General features: G+C 32.2%; 1 protein-coding gene across 2 annotated transcripts in view; it reads left to right on the forward strand.

Annotated features, from left to right (window-relative positions):
• DPYD (dihydropyrimidine dehydrogenase) overlaps positions 1 to 25830 on the forward strand; it is an 821052-nt gene that overhangs the window by 195445 nt on the left and 599777 nt on the right. For both annotated transcript variants that reach the window (XM_039228461.1, XM_039228462.1), the window contains exon 5: positions 18427 to 18588. In XM_039228461.1, the coding sequence (XP_039084392.1) occupies positions 18427 to 18588 (162 nt within the window). The remainder of the gene's footprint in view (positions 1 to 18426; positions 18589 to 25830) is intronic.

The raw sequence follows: 25830 nt of genomic DNA on the forward strand, positions 1-25830 counted from the left end.
AGATGAAAGTCTATAAGAGAACCAGTTAAATATGATAACATAATATGTAATGAAGAGTGCATTTCAATTCAGTGGAAAATGATGCGTTCTTTGAAAAATGGTTCAGGTATAATTTTGAATTTACTTTTAGAACTCTTCATTAATCCATATAACATAAACCTTAAATGGACTAACTTTTAAATGTTAAAAAAATAAAAATAATTTGGAATCTATAAATTATGTGAGAACAAATTTTACTACACACATTTTAAGAGAAAAATTAACCAAATTTGAAACCAGGTGAATTTTCTTTTTTATTAACATGCATTAACTTCTCTGTTATTAAAAAGTTCTATGGTATTTAAATGAGAATAATAGCCTAACCCAGTGTACAGATGGGCAAAAGGTCATGAACGTTACAAAGAGGTAGTGCAAATGATTAATAACCATATTAGAGATGTTTTACTTCTATATTAGTAAGAAATATGTAAATCAAAGGATGAGACACCACTTTCTCTCATCAGATTATTGAAGTTGAAAAGCTTAATAACCTCTGAGCACCCAGGTGTCTCAGTCACTTGAGTAACTTTTTTTCTTCTTCTAATGTTTATTCATTTGTAAGAGACAGAGAGACCGAGCATGAGTGGAGGAGGGGCAAAGAGAGAGGGAGACACAAAATCTGAAGCAGACTCCAGACTCTGAACTGTTAGCACAGGGACCGACACAGGGCTTGAGCCCATTAACTATGATGTCATAACCTAAGCCAAAGTCAGACACTTAATTGATTGAGCCACCCAGGCGCCCCAAGTAACTAACTCTTTTTTTTTTTTTTAAATGTTTTATTTATTTCTAGGAGAGAGAGAGAGACAGACAGCGTGAGCAGGGGAGGGTCAGAGAGAGAGGGAGTCACAGACTGAAACAGGCTCCAGGCTCTGAGCTGGCAGTCAGCACAGAGCCCGATGCGGGGCTCGAACCCACGAACCACGAGATCATGACCTAAGCGGTCGGACGCTTAACCGACTAAGCCACCCAGGCGCCCCTAAGTAACTAACTCTTAATTTCAGCTCAGGTCATGATCCCAGGGTCATGTGATCGAGCCCTACATTGGTCTCTGTGCTGAGTGTGGAGCCTGCTTTTGGGATTCTTTCTCTCCTTTTCTCCCTTTTCCTTGCTCACATGCACATGCTCGCTCACTCTCTCTCTCTCTAAAATAAAAAAAAAAAAAGGTTTAATAACTTCCTATTCTATTCAGCTGGAAGGAAACAAGAAGATTCATGTAGTAGAAATATGTTTCTAAATTACAAATATATATGCCATTGTGACAACAATGCTTTATTATGTACTCTTCCTAGAGAAATAAAAGTACCACAATGTAATGGCATATGTACAGTCTATTTTATAGCAATTGTGGCATCATTTGAGGTAGCAAAAACTTGAGACTATAGTGCCTATCATTATGTAAATTACTAAGTCTCTATTATTTATTACATATTATATATCATTTACTATATTTTATATTCATTTTGTGGATTGTTATGAGGCTATTCTTAAAATATGTTATTATATTTATTGACATAGAAGGGTATCTCTTTTAAGTTAAAAAGTAAGTTTCATATTAATATGAATAGCATAGTATATTTAGAAAAAACTTAAATTATAAACAAAACATAGGATAGACAGATATAATTAAAACTTTAGTTTCTTCAGTTAAGTTTGAAGGAGAGGTGAAGAGAAGTTACTAACTTTTTTTTACAAATATCCACATTATTTTACTTCCACATGAATATGTATATTTTTAAATAAAAATAATAAAGTAGGGGCACCTAGGTGGCTCAGTCAATTAAGTGTGTGACTCTTGATTTTGGTTGAGTCCATGATCTCATAGTTAAGAGATCAAGCCCTGTGTCAAGAACTTGACATGGAGCCCGCCTATGATTTTCTCTATCTCTGACTTTCTCTGTGACCCTCCTCCTCTTCTCTCTCTCTCAAAAAATAATAATAAAAATTATTAGTAAAATAAAATATAATAAATTTGAGAGGATACAGAGTAACATGTGACAGGCCCTATTCTAAGTTTTTTTTTTATTTTAGTATGAACAGAGAAAGATCCAGACTTTTTTTTCATCTAAATAAGTAATAATTCCAGATTTCTTTAATAATATATTCTCCCACTGTTGAAATGCCACATTTATCATATATTTAATTCCATATTTATTTAGGTATGTTTTCAAACTCTCTGTCTTAGCAATCTATCTTTGACAGGATCAAGGTATTTTAATTATTATACTGAGTAATATACCTTATCATTAACTAAAGCCCTTTCCCTGACATTACACTTATTTTCAGAATATCCTAACTTTTCTCTCCATATAAAATTAATTTTATAAAATAAAAAAGCTCTAAAAAACAATTATTGAACATTATGTTCAGAGTATAATAAAATATTAATTTAAAATTATTAATGTAAATGTATACCCCTTTTGGCTCATTCATTTATCAGTTGATATAACATTAACTGAATATTCCAGTATTCAGTCTTTAATTTTAATATATAACTTCCCAATATTGAATCTGGCAAATGATAGGATACTGAATTTACTCGTGTTAAAAGACTAGAATATTATTTTTTAAAATGTCCCATCTTCTTTATTGTGCTGAAAAAGATAAATGGATGTTACACTGTCTATTGAATCATTAATGCTTATGCAAAATCTATCTTGTTTCTGTTTTGTAATATCTGTCTTTGAACCTTTAAATGGTTACATTTTTACTCTCCGTCACAGCTAATACAATGTGTAATAGTAACTCCTTTCCTTTGTATTTGTTTCAAAAGATGAACATTTATTTCTGAAAAACCTTCTGTAACTCAAAGCACTGTTAAGTCAATCTGTTATAAAATGTAAATGATATAAAATGTGAAAGTAGTATCAGTATAAATGAGAAAAGACTTCCATTATACAACTTAAGCCAATTTTATATGAAACAAGTTTTACCACATTGTTTGCATTTGTATGTTATGTATGGACACATTTAAACATAAGCCTCTGTAAATAATTTTTAAACTTAAATTATTTTAAAAGTAGAACAGTGATTATCTAGTCGTATGTATGTATATGTAAATTAATTGATTATCTAGTCTTATATATGTATATGTAAATTAAACTGGCATCACAACTTTTTTCTTTAGTATAATCAAGACTATGGAAAATCTGTGTGAACACATAAGAAACTAGTTAGAATAATTTTTAATATTTAATAGGTCAAAATCAATGTAACAGAATCTAGACCAATCGAATTTTAATCTACCTTGCTATCTCATTGTATAGAAAAGAAATTTGAAACCCAGCAAAGCTAAGTGATTTATCCCAGAATCCCTGACAACTTGATAGAATAACTGAATTTTCCTTATTTTCCCCCAGTGTGTTTTTGTCTGTATCACACTATACTATCTATATAAATAAAGTATGTATATTGAGTCGTTGTTAAAATGTAAAGTATATTTGCAAATGACATATCTGATAAAAGGACATTATACAAAATCTGTAAAGAACTTATCAAACTCAACACACCAAAACCTAATAATCCAGTTAAGAAATGGGCAGGAAATAATAAACTATTTGTAAAAAAAAAAAAAAAAAAAAGAAATGGGCAGGAAACATGAATAGACATTTTCCCAAAGAAGACGTATTGATGGCTAACAAACACATGGAAAGATGTTTAGTACCAGGAAAATCCTGATACTAAATCAAAACTGACAGTGAAATATATCTCACACCTGTCAGAATGGCTAAAATTAACAACACAGGAAACAACAGATGTTGGTGAGGATGCAGTTGGTAAGAATGCAAACTCGTACAGCCACTCTGGAAAAAAGCATCGGAAGTTCCTCAAAAAGTTAAAAATAGAACTACCCTGTTACCCAGCAATTGTTCTACTAGGTATTTACTCAAAAGATACAAAAATGGTAATTCAAAGGGATATATGCACTGTGATGTTAGTCATAGCATTATCAACAATCGCCAAATTATGGAAACAGCCAAAATGTCCATTGACTGATGAATGGGAAAAGAAGATGTGGTTTATATATACAGTGGAATATTATTCAACCATAAAAAAGAATGAAATTTTGTGTTTTGCAGCAATGTGGATGGAGCTAGAGTATATTATACTAAGAAATAAATCAAAGAAAGACAAGTACCATATCTTTCCCTCATGTGAAATTTAATAAATGAAACAGATGAACATAGGGAAAAGAAAAGAGGCAAACCATAAAACAGACTCTTAACTGTTGACAACAAACTGAGGGTTGCTGGAGGGGAGGCAGGCAGAGGCTAGGCTAAATGGGTGATGGGCATTAGGGAGGGCACTTGTGATGAGTACTGGGTATTATATGTAAGTGATTAATCACTAAATTCTACTCCTGAAACTGATATTACACTATATGTTAACTAACTACAACTTAAGTAAAAAATTGAAACAAGCAAAAAATGAATAAAATCAAAATTTAAAATAAAGTATATGAAATATAAATATAAAACATGGAGGATATTATATTTATATAATACATGTAAGTAACATATTTCTATCATGATAGTTTAATAGGTGCTTTTACATCTCAAATGGTGTATAAAATATATAACACAGTAGTCTTTATCTTATCTTAAAGAAATTTAGTTTTAGTTTTTGGGAAACTGGTAAATTTGAAAAATATAAGTAAATTATTATAATAAAAACAAGTTTTAATTTTGACAGTAGTAATGGGTTTAAATTAATAGACTTGGAATAGAGACTTTTCTGGTAAATTTATTTGTACCCATTATACAGCTGGTTTTATGAGCCACAGTATAATAATACAGACTGCAATACCCGGTCAATTAAGAAATCTCATATTCCTGTCAGTGAATAATCTCACTCACAAAATAATCTGACTTAATTTTGTTTCAAAAAAAAAGAAGATAGTGTGAAATTAGAGTCTGTTTCTAATATCGTAAATAATGAAATTTTGTCTTTATAAGTAATTATACATATAATGTTCTAAAACAATCAGTGAATTTGTTGTTTTAAATCTTGTCTTGGATAAGATTATCTGGAGTGAGATAATTTGAGCTTTTTCTCACCTTCAATTTGTGATTTTCCTATTGCACATGTTTGTTATTCAGAATATACAGACACTCTTTTCTTTATGGCACTTGGCTTTATTGTGCATCACAGATATTGTGTTCTTTTACAGATTGAAATTTTGTGAGAACACTGCACTGAACAAGTATGTTGGCACCATTTTCCAACATTTGTTCACTTCATGTCTCTGTCATATTTTGTAATTCTCACAATATTTCAAACCTTTTAATTATTATATTTTTTATGGTGATCTGTGATCAGTTATCATTGGAATGGTTAACATTTATTAGCAATGAAGTTTTTTTTTTTTTTTTACATTAAGGTATGTGCATTGTTGTTTTAGACACAGCACTTTTCCATTTAATAAACTATGGTATACAGTATAGGCACAACCTTTATATGCACTGGGAAAACAGAAAATTCATTTGATTCACTTTATTGTGAGGTATTTGCATTCTTGCAGTTATTTGGAACAGAACCTGCAATATCCCTGAGGTATGCCTGTAAATTTATTTAAACTTTCCTAGCAATTTGATTGACTTGAATCTTTTTTGTTTTTTAAAATAACAATTTATTTTTTAAAACAAAGAAAGAGACAACAAAACCTTCCACAGATTTTCTCTGTGTTGCCAAATATTAGTAAGCATTAACATTTTAAATCAAGATGGAATAATTCTCAATTGTATTTTCTGAGTAGCCAGTTAACATGTATGATGTAACTTTGTTTATAGTATAACATCTTTCAGAAGAGGAAGATCTATGAAGTAAAATGATACAACCAGATACTAAATTTCTACTTCAAACTCCTAGACATCCAATGCCCCTTTAGTATACAATGTGTGTATGTTTTTAACCTGTACAAGTAAAAAGAATCATATTTAAGCTATAATTCTGGTTACCTTTGAAAATATATACAGTCTAGTTGGGTTGTAAGGAAAATAAATGTCAGTGGGGTGCTATAACATATAATTAGAGAAAAACATTTTATATTGTATAGTAGTCCCCACCCCTTATCATCAGTTTCACTTTCCATCGTTTTAGTTATCCATGGTTATCCACTTTTGGGAAGAATATGTTCCTCCTGATAAATTTCTTACAAAATGTATTGCACATTTTATTATTTTCTCTGGATAAAGTGGGTTTTTAAATTTCTTTTTTTTTAATTTTTTTAATGTTTTATTTATTTCTAGGAGAGAGAGAGAGAGAGACAGCGTGAGCAGGGGAGGGTCAGAGAGAGAGGGAGTCACAGACTGAAACAGGCTCCAGGCTCTGAGCTGGCAGTCAGCACAGGGCCCGACGCGGGGCTCGAACCCACGAACCGCGAGATCATGACCTAAGCAAAAGTCAGACGCTTAACCGACTAAGCCACCCAGGCGCCCCATGGGTTTTTAAATTTCTATAGCAGATATTTGCATTATGTACTTTAAGTTGGAAACCCCCAAACTGCAAAGCACTTTGTTTAAAATTTTATAGAAATGCTTTTTATATTAAAATATAAATGGTAATCAATTGAATTTCTGGTCTTATATTCAACTACCTGCTTATAGGCAAGAAATATAGATTAGAGACCATCTTAGACCTCAAGAAAATTTTAAAAATTGACAAAAGATATATGTCAGAAAATATATAACTACTGTAAATGTATATTAACAAATGCAATGATCAAAAACGTGTAGTACAAAGAACAGTCTGGCGTTGTGCTTCTAGTGGGAACATGGATGAAATATTAATAACACTTTTTAAAGAAATTATCATTTGAACAATGATAGAAAGTATGAAAAGGATAGGTTTTTGGTATAGACGAAAAATTTTATTTAATTCAATGGGAGCAATCTAGAGGCAACAATACTGATTCTTTATGCATATCTAGTGCTTACCAAGAGTGTCATGTAGTAGATGTTCAAAAAATACTTGATGATGGAATACTTCTATACATATACAATAAATTTTCTTAACTAGCTCATGGGGAAAGTTAATAACATTTCAAGTCAACTAAACAGATAAAAGTGGATATGGTCCAGAAAATAGAAGTAGAAGTGATAGTTTTACATTTCTGTAAGGTATATAAAGAATCCTCCCTCCATTTATATTCATTCATGCCATTTCTTTTTATAGATTAATATATTGATGACAGTGTTTCTTTGCTTAGTTTTTACTTTTTTCTTGCTGTCTTTCTTATTCATTTCCTAGCATAAGTTTTCTTTAATAAACTTTAAACTCTTAAACTCTTAAGATTAACATTTTAAGAAACCTTTTTAGCTAGATCTGTGTTACATAATGCACTAGGCATGCTCTCTGTGTCAAATTAAAAAGAATGCTTAGTGTAAATATGATTAATTAAGAAGGAATTATGATCTGCATTTTTCAAGTAATGAAACTGAGGTTAAGAGATACTACATTTTCCTCCCAGTATGATATAAGTAGGATTTAAATCCAGAGTGCATGGCTCCAAAGCCTACATGTGCACCTGTGTGCATGTTCACATGTATTTTCTAGGTTAGCATCTCAGGATCAGATAAAAAAATATTTTCTACAAGAATAATTCTTTCCTGGGGATCCTGGATGGCTCAGTCAGTTAAGCGTCCAACTTCGGCTCAGGTCATGATCTCATAACTCGTGGATTCTAGCCCTGCATCAGGCTCTGTGCTGTCAGCTCAGAGCCTAGAGACTGCTTCAGATTCTGTGTCTCCCTCTCTCTCTGTTCCTCCCCTGCTCATACTCTCTCTCTGTCTCTCAAAAATAAATAAACATTTAAAAACTTTTTTAAAAATTTTAAAAAAGAATAATTCTTTCCTTACACGTTCAGTTTACCTAAGATAAAAGTTCATTCATAGTTCTAAAGTCTAATCATAGTATGCAAAACTTTTCTAAAATTTAGTATGCCTGAGATGTGAAGGTAGGGTTTTCAGGACCTATTCTGTCCACATTTGTCCCCAAAGAGGGTGAATATTGTGAGTGCAGGATTTTTGTGTGTTCTGTTAATAATAGATTCCCCTCTCCTTTGCCAAGTGTGTGAAGACCCAGGGGTTGTTTACTAAGAGATGGTGGCAACTTGATCACTGTGCCTATACTTTCTGTATGTGCTATTAGGAACATTATGTATTAAATTAGTGTACATTAGCACACTTACTATTAGACAGCTCAATCTAGACATATAAGTAATATTAATTCACCCTTCTCACACATGCAAACTTATTGAAGTTTCCCAACTAGTTTTTAAATACAACAGATTGGAGTTTATCTTGGAAGGGTGCTTCCATCTGTGAAAACTCTTATTGGAAAAAGCAAGAACACTTTAAAATAAATCCACCAGCTGTTTTGATAATGTTTTGATGATATAAAGGCCCAAATATGATAGGACTATTGGTTAAATTTATTATAAAATATGAGACGATTGCTGGCTTGTGAGTTTCTCATGTTTCCTGATAATGACTTTAATTTTTTTTAATGTTTTATTTATATCTGAGAAAGAAGGAGAGACAGCATGAGCAGGGGAGGGTCAGAGAGAGAGAGAGAGAGACACAGAATCTGAAGCAGGCTCCAGGCTCTGAGCTGGCTGTCAGCACAGAGCCCAACGCGGGGCTCGAACCCATGAACCGTGAGATCATGACCTGAGCCTAAGTCAGATGCTTAACCGACTGAGCCACCCAGGCACCCCTTGATAATGACTTTAAAATCATTAAATTGTAGAGAGATGACACAAATGCAATTTCAAGCTATAACTGTAAAATAAAAAGCAAAGAATAAAACTTAAGTTGTCTTAAAATTAACACACATGAAAACAGCACGTATTGTATCTTTTAACAAGCTTTAAAAACTCCAATGAGTACTAGAAAATTCAACACCTACATAATATGAGTAAGTTAATGGACTAGAGAACACTTAACGCCTATTCTTTTGTGTCGACATAAACACAACAAAATGTCAAAAATCATTTGTGTTTTCGACCGTTGCTTAAACAAGGAGTAAGAGTCCTCATGTTTTATACAGAAAACAAATCTGCACAAAAGATCAGATATTTAATTTTTATCCCTCCTAACATAACACTGTACATTTTTCTTACACAATTGGAGACTAAAATGCTTGTGAATGATCGAGCAACCTGAAGAAACCAGTTGAAGGGATTGTGTATTTTCTAGAAGGAGACTGTTTAGGTATCTTTAAAGTGCCCTTCTAAATTTAAATTTTATAGTCTTTGCTTTTAGAAAAGTTTAAGAGCTCACAGATAGGAATCAAACCTCTTTAGAAAGGGAACTGAAGAAATCTTCCCACTTTCTATAAGGGAAAAAAATTGATACTGATCTTGAGTTCTCGATGGTAAAGATTGAGGAAGTGTTCCGTTTCTAACAGTTTTCTGAATGACTTTGACTGAGAGAACCCAGCTTCCTACACAGTAGAGTTCTCTACCATTTCTTCAAAGTTATTTGTGAGAGGTAGAGTGCAAAGGTGACTTCTCAATCACTGCTTGCTATTGGCTCAGCCTGTTTTTAAAACCCTGTTTGTGTATTCCGTGATACATGCCAGTGCATTTGTTTTTTTAGGTATTATGTTTTCTTCTTCACTTTCCCTATTTTTCCACTGCCTCTCTGAAAGTTTTCACAGCATCTATACAATATCTTCCCAATTATTCCTTTAATACCAGCACCCTTCTATTAAAAAGCTTCAATGAAATACTAAACCCTTAGATTGGACATCAAAATTTTCCATAATTTGGTCCAAATACATTCAAAATATATCTTCTAATCAACATTTTACATACGAGTCAATGAACAATAGCCAGTTTTCCAAGCCATTATGCCAAGACATATTCTGAACTTTTAAAATTATTCACTCACATCAGTCCAGCATAGCTTGTATGCCACTCCCTCTCACCTTTAAGTCCTGTCACTTCATAATCACTTTGCCGCCTTCTTAAAGCAGATTCTAAACCTCATCCTGACGTGACTTTCCACTCTGCTACCAAAACATCTTGATGTCATGGAACATATATTTGCCTTTTCTTCTCTCTCTCTCTCTCTCTCTCTCTCTCTCTCTCTCTCTCTCTCTCTTCCAAATCCCATTGTGCTGATTATTTAAGAAATATTCAGTAATTCTTAGTATTTCTTAAATGTCATAGTCTCCTACAGTTTTATTTTGGTATAAGAGCTATACTTGAAATCATAATATTGTTGAAGAAATATTAGACAGTTTTATTGTCAGTGATAGGCTGTGATAGATCAAGCCCCATACCTTGACAACTATAGCAGATCATTAGCCATAAGTGTAATTTTTTAAAAAATATTTTTTAATGATTATTTTATTTTTGAGAGACAGAGAAGGAGCGGGGCAAGGGCAGGGAGATGGAGACACAGAATCTGAAGCAAGCTCCAGGCTCTGAGCTGCTAGCTCAGAGCCCAACACGGGTCTCAAACTCACTAATTGTGAGATCATGACCAGAGCTGAAGCCAGATGCTTAACCAACTGAGCCACCCAGGTGCCCCCATAAGTGTAATTTTAAATGTTTTATTTGTTGTGCTTTTTTCAAACATATCTTTTTTTTCTTCTTGGATCATCGTTTTACATGCAGTCTTAAAATTAAATCTGAGGATCATAAGATAATCAGTATTGTTGTGGAGAACACTTAGTCATTTAATTACGTTCTTTTCTTCCTGTGTCCTCTCCTCCAGTGCCCTTTAAAGTAATCTACAATTGACATTTTTTTCTTGTGATAGTGTTTTTATATTATTAGGACACTCTAATTATGCAATAGGATTTTTTAAGACAGTCAGTCATTAGAGCTTCTCAAACTCCACACCTAAAAAACTAACAATCCAATTAAAAAATGGGCAGAAGATATGAATAGACATTTTTAGAAAGAAGAAATACAGATGACTGACACATGAAAAGATTCTCAATATCACTCATCATCAGGAAAATATAAATCAAACCTAGAATGACATACCACCTCACACCTCTCAGAATGGCTAAGAGATGTGGAGAAAGGGGAACCCTCTTAGACTGTTGTTGAGAATGCAAAGTGCTGCAGCCACTCTGGAAAACAGTGTGAAGGTTTCTCAAAAAGTTAAAACTAGAACTACTCTATAACCGAGCTATTGCACTACTAGGTAATTATCCAAAGGATACAAAAATAGTAATTCAAAAGAATACATGCACCCCATTGCTTATAAACAGCATTATCAACAATAGTCAAATTATGGGAAGAACTCAAATGTCCATTGACCAAGGAATGGAGAAAGAAAGTGTGGTTTATATAGGCAGTGGAATATTATTCAGCCATTAAAAAGAATGAAACCTTGCCATTTGCATGATATAGATGGAGCTAGAGTGTGTTATGCTAAGCGAAATAGTCAGAGAAAGACAAATACTGTATCATTTCACTCAGATGTAGAATTTAAGAGGCAAACATATGAACAGAGGGAGACAGGAAAAGAGTGTCGAATCAAAAAACAGACTTAACTGTAAAGAACAAACTGATGGTTACTAGAGGGGTGGGAGTTGGGAAGATGGGTTAAATAGGTGGTGGATATTAAGGAGGACACTTGTGATGGGCACAGGGTATTGTATGTAAGTGATGATTCACTAAATTCTGTACCTGAAACTAATATTACTGCATGTTATCTAACTGGAATTTAAATAAAAACTTGGAGGAGAAAAATGAATAAATAAGAAGAACTTCTACAAATGAACACCAAAAAATACAATTAATCCAATTAAAAATGGGCAGAAATGATGAAGAGACATTTCTCCAGATGGTGGACAAACAAATGAAAAGATGTTCAACATCATTCGTCATCAGGGAAATACAAGTCAAAAGTATAATGAGATATAACCCCACTCCTGTTAGAATGACTAAAATCAGAAACTCAAAGAAACAAATGTTGATGAGGATGTGGAGAAAAAGGAACCTTTGTACACTGTTGATGGGAATGCAAACTGGTAGAGCCACTGTGGAAGTATGGAGTATTGAGGTTCCTCGGAAAATTAAAAATAGAACTATTGTTTGATCCATGGGGTGCCTCAGTGGCTCAGTTGGTTAAGCATCTGATTTTGACTTAGGCCATAATCTCATGGTTCATGAGTTCTAGCCCTGCATCAGGCTCTGTGCTGACAGCTCAGAGCCTGGAGCCTGCTTCAGATTCTGTGTCTCCCTCTTTTTCTGTTCCTCCTCTGCTCATGCTCTGTCTCTGTTTCTCTCAAAAATAAATAAACATGAAAAATTATTTTAAAAAACCCTATCATTTGTTCCAGTAATCACAGTACTGGGTATTTACCCAAAGAATACTAAAACACTAGTTCAAGGGGATATATGTACCCCTATATTTATTGCAGCATTATATATAATAGCCAAATTATGGAAGCAGACCAACTGTCTATCAACAGATGAACATTTGGTAGACACACACACACACACACAGGAATATTATTCAACCATAAAAAGTAATGAAATCTTGCCATTTGCAATGGATGGATCTAGAGAGTATAATGCTAAGCGAAATAAGCCAGTTAGAGAAAGACAATTGCTATATAATTACACTTGTATGTATAATTTAAGAAAGTAAACAAATGAACAAAGAAAAAAAGACATAAAAAATGGAGTCTCACTATAGAGAACAAACAGATGGCTATCAGAAGGGAGATGGGGAGGCATGGGTGAAATAGGTGAAGGGAAACGAGAGTACACTTATCTTGATGAGCATTGAGTAATATCTGAAATCGTTGAATCACTAAGTTGTATACCTGAAACTAACATAACTTTGTTAACTATACTGGAATTAAAATTAAAAATAACAAATCTCAAGGGTGCCTGGCTGGGTCAGTCAGAGGAATGTGTGACTCTTGATCTCAGGGTCATGAGATTGAGCCCTGCATTGGATGCAGAGATTGCTTAAAAATATAAACTTTAAAAAAGAGTTCAGACATCTTAACTTTTACATTTGTATGCAGTAGAAATGCAGATTTTTTCTGTTCTATATAAAAGATAATATCAAGAGTTACATTTTATTGCTCTCCAGAATACTGCCCAGTTTTGTATCTAATCTAGCAATTTTATTGAAGTATTTCTCTATTAAATACCCAATATAATTTCCAGTCATATAAGTGTATTTTTAAAAGTATCACATCTCTATTGAGATAAAATTCATATCTCATACAATTTGCCAATGTAAAGTGTACTATTATTCAATGATGGTGATTATATGTTCAGAAAAGTAACTATCACCTCAGTCAAATTGAGCATATTTTTATAAAGATCCCAAATATGCCAGCAGATATTTTCCAGTTTTACTCAGATCTCCAGCTGTAGGCAACTACCAGTCTGCCTTCTGTTTCTTTAGTTTTGCCTACTCTGGACATTTCCTATAAATGAAAACATAATTTGTGATCTTTAGTAAATGGCTTCTTTCACTTAACTTAATGTTTCTAAGGTTCAGCTATATTTTAGAAGATATCATTACTTCATTTCTTTTAATTTCTAAATAAGATCTGATTATATGGATATATCACATTTTTTAGCCCTTCATTTGTTGTGGGTGTTTAGGTTTCCACATTTTAGGTATTAGGAATAACACTTTTGAACATTAATGTAGGAAATATTATACGGACAAATGTAAATTTTCCTGGGTGTACACCAAAGAATACAATTGCTGAATCGTATGGTAACTCTGTTTTCAATCTTGCAAGGGACTGCCAAAGTATTTTGCAAAGCAGAGACACTATTTTTCAATCCTGTCAAAAACCATGATTGTTGAAATTTCGCCGTATCCATGTCAACATTTTTTACTGTATGTTTTTTTGACTGTAGCCATCCAAATAAGTACTAAGTGGTATCTCATTATTTTGACTAGCATTTCTCTTAAAGACAGTGACGTGTAGCAACAATTCTTGTGCTTATAGGCCATTTGTATACTTCTGGAGAATTATTTATAATAAAACATTCTTTTTTTAACCATTGTTTGTTAATTGATTGTCTTTTATTAGTTAGTTATAAATGTTCTTTATATAGTCTAGATGAACATTTCTTATCATATGATTTTTTTCCTGTTCTGTGGGTTGCCTTTTAACTTTCTTGGTGGTGTTCTCGGTGGTGTTTGTAGTATAAAAGTTTTAAATTCTGATGAAATCCATTTTATATATTCTTTTTTTTTTTTTTTTGCGTGTGCTTTTGTTGTCATATCTAAAAATAATGGCCTAACCCAAGGTCTTAGAGATTTATCAACTTCATCCTTTTGCATATTGATATTCAGTTATCACATCACTTGTTGAGGAGAATATTCTTTCTCTATGGAACTTTCTTGGAACTCTTGTCAAAAAATCAGTTGTACATAAATACTAAGTCTCTATCTAGATTATCAATTCTGTTGTGTTGGTTTGTATGTGTATTATTACAACAGTGCCACAATATCTTTATTACCACAGCTTCATAATAAGTTTTAAAAATCAGGAAATGCGATCCTTCCAATTTTGTTCATAACTTTCAAGGCTGTTTTGCCTATTCTGGTTCCCTTGGATTTTCATACGAATTTGAGAGTCAATCTGCCAATTTTTGCAAAGAAATCTGCTAGGATTTTGACAAGGATTGCACTGAAGCTGTAGACCAATTTGGGAAGTATCATTATCCTAATAATAAGCCTTTTAGTTCATAATCATGGATCATGGGCTGTCTTTCCATTAATTTAGGACTTCTTTAGTTTTTTTTCATCATTGTTCTATTTTCAGAACATATGTTCCACAATTTTTGGCAAATAAAATCTAATTTGTATTTTGATTCTCTTATTAAATAAAATTATTTTCTTGATTTCATTTTTGTCATTGTTTTATACATTGTGTGTAGAAATGCAATTGAGTGTTGCATATTGGTCTTATGTCTTATAAACTGGTGATAGTCATTATTAGTGCTGTATTAGGGTTCTCCTTGGAAATGAAATGCATATATACACACACATGTATACATATGTGTATATATGTGTATACATACGTGTATATATACGTATATATACATATTCTTGCTCATGTCCACTCAGTTGAGTGACAATTAGGGAGGATAGTCTATGTTATGGAATTCGCCAATTTAAATATCCTAATCTCCTAATCTCATATGGAAATGCCTTCACAGACACACCCCAAAATAATGTTTAATGTTGGCATTCCATAACAAAGTCAGGTTGATACAAAATTAAGCATTACATTGCTAATAATTTTTAGTGGATTTTAGGATTTTCTGTATACATGATCACTTCATCTACAAGTAGAAATAGTTCTAATTCTTACTTTCCAGTATGAATTGCTTTTACTTCTTTTACTTGCCAAATTATGTGATAAAACCTCTAGTACTGTGCTGGATAGAAGCACATCCTTGTATTTTTCCTAATCCTAAGATTCAGTTTTCACCATAAAGATGTTGGCTATGCTTATTAAATGGATGTCTTTTATTCACCTCTAAAGTGAATTAGTGGCTTGTTCTTTCTGGTCTGTTATGAGTTTTTATCATGATGGGTATTGGATTTTGTCAAATGCTTTTTCTGCATATTTTCAGATGATTGTATGATTTTTGTCTTTTATTCTGTTGATGCAATGTATTATATTAATTGATTTGGGAGATGATAAACCAACCCTGCATTCCTGAGATAAAATTGTAAATTGAGCATTTAAGCTCTGTCAGCCTCAAATGCTCCTAGAATCACCTTTGCTATCTTAATGAATCCTTATTTATTAATGAGTCAAGTAAAATCTTTGGTACATATTACTTCTGTATGTGTAAGTGTATCCTGTGTTAACTTTTGAAAATTATACTTTAGTGGGATCGTGTTTTACTATTGGCCTCTATCAGTGACACCAGCAAAGACTTTCACAAAGACAGTGTTAAATATGACCAAATTGGAAGAAGAAACTGATTAATTTCTTGAGTTAAGACAAAAAGACTTTTACCTCATAATAACTTTTCACTGAATTGATGGAAAGATAACAACTAAGGGAAATATTTTAAAAAATCATCTAATAAATTGTAAAGCATACTTAATGAGCTAGCTACATGCCCTTCAGTTTATACTGAAAACAGCTTTTTGTGTTTCACATCAAGATGCATACTATTTCTGAAAAATAATACTGAAACTAAATTTTATAATCTATTGAAAGTAATCACCAGTATTCTTTAATATTAGAGTGTATCTTGGTCCTTTAGGTGTATGTGATCATATATATGGCTTTGAATCCTGGCTCTGCCACATTCTATGTACTATGACCCTTTGGAACATTATTTACCCTTCCTTCCCCCATTTCCTTATTTATAATTTGAATTTGATAACACATTTTTATTATGTATTCAGAAAAAACTGTATTGAAGAACAATTCTTATGTGTTAGATATTGCTGTTGGTTGCTAAGGAGACACACTGAATAAGACAAATATTGTTAAACTACCATGAACACTATTAAAACCATGCATTAATATCTATTTTTGAATGTTTTATTTAGTTATGGAATGTCAGTTTGGTTCTTTTAAAGAGATCACAGTATTCTGGTTAAATTTTTACTTGTGTCTTCTATTTTGTTTGTTCTTTGATTTTTCATCAAGATTAATGTGAAGCCTTTTTCGGCAAACTCCAATTTCTGTATCAGATGTGTGGGTCTGCATGATTGATTTATTTTTACACTGATATCAGGCATTTAATCCTGTCTCATCTATGCTTAGAAATTTTTGATTGAGTGCTGGATATCTCTTATAAGATGAATGATGATAAAGATTAAATAAAGACCTGGCAACTTCTGGCTGGTATTGTACTGAAGAGTCAAGAAATACTTAAGGTTATTCTTTGTTGTTTATTATCATCAGTATTCTGTAGTCTCTAGGAATTTATATTTATGATCAAGGTTAGACATGAAAGCAATGTGTGTGTTTTATAAGACCTTCAAAAATATTTTAAACAAATCAAAAGGAGAAATAAATAAATTAGCTCCATGCAATAAAGTGAATGCTACCATCTCTTCTTTAAAACATATGCTTACAGTAGTTTTATATTTACAGAAAAGTTGTGAAGATAGTACAAAGAATTCCCATATAGACCTGCCCATTATCTTCTCTGTTATTAATATCTGACATTAGGATAGTACATTTAACAATTCATGAAACATTATTACTAATGTCTGAATGTCTTCAGATTTCCTTAGTTTTTACCTAGTGCCTTCTTGGGGGGAGGGGATCCAGGACCCTGTCCAGAGCACATATGACAGTTAATTGTCATGTTTCTTTGGAGTTATTTTGAGTTTTATATTTTCTTAAAGTTATCCTTATTTTTGAGATATTTGAAAGTTTTGAGGAATACTGGTCAGGCCCAATTCTTACTTTTGAGTAGAGAAATACTTGCAAAATATTTAATTATTCATTCTTTCTAAATAATGGTATAGTTGTACAATTTATGAACAGTTGGGTTCTAAAAACTCTTGATAAAATGAGTACAGTTCTAACTTATTCTATAATAGTTCAGTGTCTATAAAGGAGTAATGAAAGATGAACATGTCAAAGTCTGGTCCAGGAGTGCCTGTATAATGAGTTTTATTTGCATCTTTGGTTAATGGTATGTAATTGAAGGATGATAATCAATACGGAATGTCATAATACAGAGTCTGGACAAGCCAGACAAGGTTCTTAGATGCTTTTGATTTAGTTAAATGGAGGATGACCTTTTTGTTTATTTTTTTTTAAGTTTTAAGATTTAGGTTTTAAGTTTGTTCAACCTACCTAACTTACCTTTTTTAAACATAAAAAGAATAATTCTTATCAGAGTATGGCTAGGTGCCTTAAAAAAGAAAACTATTTATAGAACATTTATTTATTTTTAAAATATGGTTATTTACTTATTTTGAGGGGTGAGAGAAGAGACAGGTGGGGGTGATGGAGAGATTGGAAGAGAATCTCTGCACTGTAAGAGCTCCCCCTCATGACCCACAGGATGCAATCTCATGAATTGTAAGATCATGACGTGAACCAAGTTGAGTCTGATGCTTAACTGACTGAGACACCTAAGTGCCCCTAAGCATTTATATTTTAAATTTCAGTTTCCCAAAATTGATTAATTTTACATTTATTAATACACCATACATTGGATACTCCTGTATGTTAGGTGCTCTGCTAGTGATTACTTGATATGTCTCATGGTATACAGTATTGGAACCTCTGTATCTTATACATGTCTTAATTTTCACTTCCATTGTCTAATAAAAATTAGGTCATATTTCCAAGGTGTTTAAGGTGCATCGTTAAATAATAAAATTTTATTTATTTATTTGTTTGTTTATCTATCTATTTATTTATTTATTTATTTATTTATTTATTTAGAACTATTATGGAGCTGCTAAGATGATTTTTTCTGACAACCCACTTGGTCTGACCTGTGGAATGGTATGCCCAACCTCTGATCTTTGTGTTGGTGGATGCAATTTATATGCCACCGAAGAGGGACCAATTAATATTGGTGGATTGCAGCAGTTTGCCACTGAGGTATGTAAGTTGTGCATATTGTTTTTTCACCCACCCCTAAAGCACAAAAGTCTTCCAGTAACTTTAATCCTTGGTGCTTTGTTGATGTCAATATTTTTAATGTGATACACAGCCAAAGTGTGTGTTTATGCCATAAAAATATTGTTATTCAACAATGACTACATAAATTAAATTTCATACAATCATATGTCAAATTAATTGTAATCCCAGAAGGTTATTAAAATGCTCTGACTGAAAGTTCTATAAATTAAGAGAATCTGAAACCAAAATTTATTCATTAACTTTACTTTGGAATGTGGCAGGGAGACCCCATTATAAAAAGGCTATTTTGCCTAACTGATTCTTTTTCCTGAAACTCTCTTTAATCTTTATAGCTTGAAATAATGTCACTATTTTGTGATTTTTTTTTAAGTCATTGAGGTTAGGGAATTTTCGAATCCCCTGACACTGAATAATAATATTTAAAATTAAATTTTATAGACTTTTAGAATAGAAGCAGGTGTGTTATTTGAATACAAATTTATAGGGAAATAAAATGAAAGCATTTTTTCACTATCACATTAGTTTGAGTCATAGCTTTCCCTTTTATGAATCCTTTGTAAATGACTGATTCTTTGGGATACCTTATGGTTTCTGGTGTGTTCTGTTTCGAGTCAACTACCAGGTCATTTTCCATGTATCATTTAAATGATCGGCTTACATCAAGGTTATAGTAAGATTAAGATTATATAATCCCTATAGCCCATTAGCTAGAAGGCTAAATTCACTGCCTGCCAGCACTAGATTTTTAGTTAATGACTTCCCTATCCGGTTTTGTCAACTTCAACACAACATATTTTCTCCTTTTTGGACCCTTCCTATAATAGCTTTCCAGCTTAAGTCTCACTTTGCTTTTAGTAATAAATCAAGGTTACTCCTTCTCTGCTTTCTGACAAGTTAATTCTAATCAAGGGCTCTTGGAAATGAGAGAGTAGAAACAATTTGTTGTTTGTTTGTGAGTTGCAATAAATTATTGGACTTAATTTCTTTTTTTTCTTTTTTTTTTTTTTTTTTTTACAAATAGTTTATTGTCAAATTAGTTTCCACATAACACCCAGTGCTCATCCCCAGTACTTAATTTCTTTTCTTACCAAATTCAAAGTTGCATTAGCCTTATCTGACCAGTGTCTGGTATGATCTTTACAACTGGAGAAAATCCTTAGTTGATGGAGAAGATTAACTTGAATTCTTCCACATCTTTCTTTGAGGACTCATTGTTTCTTCATTATAACAAGACAAGCTTGGAAGGATGTAGTAAGTGAAAGGTCACACAGTATGTATATGAACTAACACTGCATTTCAAAACAAAATGAGTTAAAATAATATGGTTACTTTGGTGGTGACCTAGAAAATAGAGAGACAGCATTTCTCTGAGAACTCTCACTTGTTGTTTTCAATTGAGGTATAATTGAAATACATTATTATAACAGTTTCAGGTGTACAACACAGTGATTCAACATTTGTATACATTGTGAAATGATAATTATGGTAAATCTAGTACCATCTGTCACTGTATAAAGTTAACGCAATATTATTGACTATATTCCCCATGCTATACATCACATCCCATGACTTAAATATTTTATAACTGGAAGTTTGTACTTCTTGATCCCCTTCACCTATCCCTTGCTCTTAGCACCAGTTTGCTCTGTATCTGTAAGTCTAAGTTTTGTTCTGTTTGTTTTGTTTTGTTTTAGATTCCATGTGTAAGTGAAATCATGTGGTATATATCTTTCTCCATCTGACTTATTTAACTTGGCATAATACTCTCAGTATCCATCCATCTTGTAACAAATGGCAAGAGTTCATTCTTTTATATGCCAGTAATATTCCATGTATATACATGTTATGGTTTCTTTATCCACTAATGTGTTGATGGACATGTAGGTTGTTTCCATATCTTGGCTGTTATAAGTAATAATGCAACGCACATAAGGGACATATCTATTTGAATTAGTAATTGACTTTTCTTTTGATAGTACCTAATAGAATTGTCTGATCATATGGTAGCTCTGTTTCTAGATTTTTGACAATCCCCTATAATATTTTTCATAAAGATTGCACCAATTTATATTCCCACTAACAGTGCACACATCCTTGTCAACATGTGTTATTTTTTTCTCTTTTTGATAATGGCCTTTCTGACATGTGTAAGGTGATATCTCATTGTGGTTTGATTTTCATTTCGTTGATGATTAGTGATACTGAACATCTTTTCATATGCCTGTTGGCCATCTGCATGGTTTTTTGTTTTTTGTTTTTTGTATTGTTTAAAAAGCTTATTTATTTATTTTAAGAGAGAGAGTGAGCATGAGCAGGGAAGAGGCAGAGAGAGAGAGAGAGAGAGAGAGAGGGAGAGAATCACAAGCAGGCTCTGTGCTGACAGTGCTGACAGTTCGACGTGGGTCTTGAACTCACGAACTGTTAGATCATGACCTTGGCTGAAACCAAGAGTTGGATGCTTAACTGACTGAGCCACCCAGGCCCTCCTGCTTTTTTTTCTTTTTTTTTTTTTAATTGGATTGTTTGGGGGTTTTTTGTTGTTGTTATGTAATTCAATGTGTATGCTTTATATATTNTTTTTTTTTTTTTTTTTTTTTTTTTTTTTTTTTTTTTTTTTTTTTTTTTTTTTTTTTTTTTTTTTTTTTTTTTTTTTTTTTTTTTTTTTGCTGTGCAGAAGTTTTTTAGTTTGATGTAGTGCCTCTTGCTCATTCATTGATTCTATTTTTGCTTTTGTTTTCTTTGTCTTTGGATACAGATCTAAAAAAAAAGAAACCATTAAGATCAATGTCAAGGCGTTTGCAACCTAAGTTTTCTTGTAGTATTTTTATGATTTTGGGTCTTATATTCAATTATTTAACCTATTTTGAGTTTACTTTTTGTGTATGGTATAAGAAAGTGGTCCACTTTCATTCTATTGCATGTAACTGTACAGTTTTTCCAACACATTTTATTGACAAGGCTGTATGTGGTTTTATTTTGGGGTTCTCCATTCGATAGATGTGTCTGTTTTTATGCCAATACCATTTTGTTTAGATTACTATAGCTTTGTAGTATAGTACAAATCCCTGAAATCAGGGAGTGTGATACCTCCAGCTTTGTACTTATTCTTCAAGCTTGTTTTGGCTATTAGGGGTCTTTTGTGGTTTTGTATTAATTTCAGAATTATGCATTCTAGTTTTGTGAAAAATACCACTGGAGTCTTAATAAAGGTTGCATTGAATGTCTAGATTGCTTTGGGTAATATCGGCATTTTAACAATACTCATTCTTTCAAAGCATGAACATGAAAATCTTTCTGTTTGTGTCTTCAGTTTGTTTCATTAATGTCTTATAATTTTCAATGTACAGGTGTTTCCCCTCTTTTGTTAAATTTAGTTTTAGGTATTTTATTCTTTTTGATAGGTTTTGAATGGGTTTGTTTTCTTCATTTCTCTTTCTGATAATTTGTTATTAGTGAATATAAACAACATATTTTTTACATTAATTTTATATCCTGCAACTTTACTGGATTCATTTATTAGTTCCAATGGTTTCTTGTTAGAATCTTTAGGGTTTTCTATATATTGTATTGTGTCTTCTGCAGATAGTAAATGTTGTGCTTTTTTCTTCCCAGTCTGGATGCTTTTTGGTTTTCTTTCTTGCCTAATTTCTGTGGATAGGATTTCCAATACTATGTTAGATAAAAGTGGGAAGAGTGAACATTCTTGTCTATTCCTGGTGTTAGAGGAAAAGCATTCAGCTTTACACCATTCAGTATGATGTTAGCTGTGGGCTTGTCAGGGAGACCTTTAATATGTTGAGGTACATTCCTTCTACATGCACCTTTTTTTTGAGAATTTTTATCACAGATAGACAGGGAACCTTATCAAATACTTTGCATTTATTGAGATAATCATATGATTTTAATCTTTCATTTTGTTAATGTGTATCTCATCAATGGGGATGTTGAACAATCCTTGCATTTGTGAGATAAATCCCATTTGATCACGATGCATGTTCTTTTTAATGTATAGTTGAATTCAGTTTGCCAATATTTTGTTAAGGATATTTGCATCTGTGTTCATCATAGGTATCAGCCTGTAATATTTTCTCTGTGTGTGTCCTTGTGTGGTTCAGGTAACAGGGTAATGGTCCCCTCCTAAAATGAATTTGGGAGACTTTCCTTCTCTTCAGGTTTTGTAGAAGAGTTTCGGAATGATATGTATCAAAGATTTCAATGTTTGGTAGAATTAACCAGTGAAGCCATCTGGTCCTGGACTTTCGTTTATGGGGAGGTTTCAATGTCCTTAGCAGTAAATGGTCTGTTCAGATTTTCTATTTTTACATGATTCAGTGTTAGAAAAGTATGAGTCTCTATTAATTTATCCATTTCTTCTAGCTTGTCCATTTTGTTGGCATACAGTTGTTCAGAGTAGTCTTAATGATCTTATGCTATTTCTATGGTATCAGTTGAAGCTTCTCTTTTATTCCTGACTCATTTATTTGAGTTCCCTCTCTTTTCTTTGGTGAGTCTAGATAAAGATTTGTCAATTTTGTTCATCTTTTCAAAAAATCAGATCTTAGTTTCACTAATTTTTTTCTATTGCCTTGTCTCTATTTCATTTATTTCCATTATGATATATATTATTTTCTTACAGAACTTCTAATAACTTTGGGTTTTTTATGACGTTATTTTTGTAATTTCTTTATGGATGATATTAAACTGCCTACTAGAGTTTCTTGTTTTTCTTGTTCCTTGAGGTAGCCCTGTATTGCCATGAACTCCAGTCTTAGAACCACTTTTAAGGCATTTCATAAATTTTGGTATGTCATATTTCTGTTTTCATTTGCTCTGGGTATTTTTTTATTCCTCCACTGCTTTTTCTATGACCCAGTAGTTGTAGAGTATCATGTTATTTAATTTCCATCTGTTTCTATTTTTTCCAGTTTTCTTCTTGTAATTGATTTCTATTTTCATAGTATTATGGTTCAGAAAGATGCTTGATATGATTTTAGTCTTATTTAATTTATTGAGACTTGTATTGTGGCCTAACATGATATATCCTGGAGAATGCCCCATGTACATTTGACAAAAATGTGTATTTTGCTGCTTTTGGATGGAATGCTTTGTATACATCTATTAAGTTCATTTGACCTAATATGTCATTTAAGACCAATATTTCCTTACTGTTTTTTTTTTTCTATTTAATTGATCTATCTAATGATGTAAGTGGGTGTTAAAGTACCCGATTATTTTATTGCCTTAGATTTCTTCCTTTAGGACTGTCAGTGCTTGCTTTATGTATTTTGGTGCTCTATGTTTGGTGCATATATATTTATAAATGTTATATCCTTTTAATCAGTTGACTCCTTTATTATTGGGTAGTGCCCCTCTTTTGTCCCTCTTTGTCTTTTATTATAGTCTTTGTTCTAATGTTTCTTTTCTTTCTTTCTTTCTTTCTTTCTTTCTTTCTTTTTTTTTTTTTTTTTTTTTTTATATATCTGTAGGTAAACCAGCTTTCTTTTTATTTACNGTATCATGGTTCAGAAAGATGCTTGATATTTTAGTCTTATTTAATTTATTGAGACTTGTATTGTGGCCTAACATGATATATCCTGGAGAATGCCCTCTTTGTCTTTTATTATAGTCTTTGTTCTAATGTTTCTTTTCTTTCTTTCTTTCTTTCTTTCTTTTTTTTTTTTTTTTTTTTGATATGACTATAGGTAAACCAGCTTTCTTTTTATTTACATTTTCGGAATATCTTTTTTTAAGTTTATTTATTTATTTTTGAGAGAGAGAGAGAGAGAATGCAAGTGGGGGAGGAACAGAGAGAGAGGGAGAGAGAGAATCCCAAGCAGGCTCTGCACTGAGAATGATGAGAGTATGGAGCTTGATGCGGGGCTTGAAGATATGAACTGTGAGATCATAACCTGAGCCTAAATCAAGAGTCATACATTTAACAGACTGAGCCACTCAGGTGCCCCCTTGCAATATCTTTTCTTTTTATTACTTCACTTACAATCTATGTGTCCTTACTTCTGAAGTGAATCTCTGATAGGCAGTATAAAGATGCATCTTATTTTGACCCATTCATCTACTCTATGTCTTTTGATTGGAAAAATTGATCTACTTACATTTAAAGTAATTATGATAGGTATGTAGTCACTGCTACTGATTTATTGCTTTGTTCAAATTGTTTAAGTATTCCCTCTCTGCGTCTCTTTTCTACTCTTTTTCTCTTCATTTGTGATTTGTTGACTTCCTTTAATGTTAAATTTAGATTGTTTCCTCATTTTCTTTGGTGTATTTACTCTATGCTTTTGATTTATGGTTATTTTAAGGTACACATGTATCATCCTATGTATATTACAATTATTTTATGTTGTAGAAAAGTAAGTTTAAACGCATTCTAAAACTCTATCTTTTTACTCTCCTCAGCAGATTTTATGTTGTAATGTCACATTTTAATCTTTTTATTTTGTGTATTAGCTATTATTTTTTTAAAAATTTTAATACTTTAGCTATATAAGTGATCGTTCCACCCACTACCTTTAATATATTTACCTTTTCCAGTCAGATTTTTACTTTTGTATGTTTTCCTCTTATTAATTAGTGTGATTTTTTTTCAGCTTGAGAAGTTTCTTTAACATTTTTTATAAGGCCAATTTAGTAATGCTAGACATTTTTAGCTTTTGTTTGTATAGAAAGCCCTTTAACTCTGTCTAAACTCTGAATGATAACCTTGCTGCATAGAGTATTCTTAGTTGGAAGTTTTCCCTCTTAGCACTTTGAATATGCCATGCCACATCTTTTTGGCCTACAAAGTTTCTACTGAGAAATTTTATGATACTCTCATGGGATTTCCCTTGTATGTAGCAATTTGTTTTTTTTTTTTCTTGCTACCTTTCAGATTCTCTATACTTAAGTATATTTTAATTATAATTTTAACTTTAACTATAACGTGTCTTGGTGTGGCTCTCTTTAGGTTCATTTGAATTGGAAATCTCTGAGCTTCTTGGACATAGGTGTCTGTAAGGGAACTTTACATTTTCTGCCCCTTTTTATTTTCTCCTCTGCCAATACCTTCATCTCCAGGGAGAGTTTCCACTATCCCCTTCCCTTCCAGCAGGTGCTTTTAGATTAGTAAATAAAGCTCTTCACCGATGAGAGAAGTGCTTTTCAAATTGCTGGGTTTTTTGTTTTTTTTTTTTTTTTTTCATT

This window comes from Hyaena hyaena, unplaced genomic scaffold (genome assembly GCF_003009895.1).
Source record: "Hyaena hyaena isolate Hyena2069 unplaced genomic scaffold, ASM300989v1 scaffold_32, whole genome shotgun sequence".
Taxonomy (NCBI): Eukaryota; Metazoa; Chordata; class Mammalia; order Carnivora; family Hyaenidae; genus Hyaena; species Hyaena hyaena.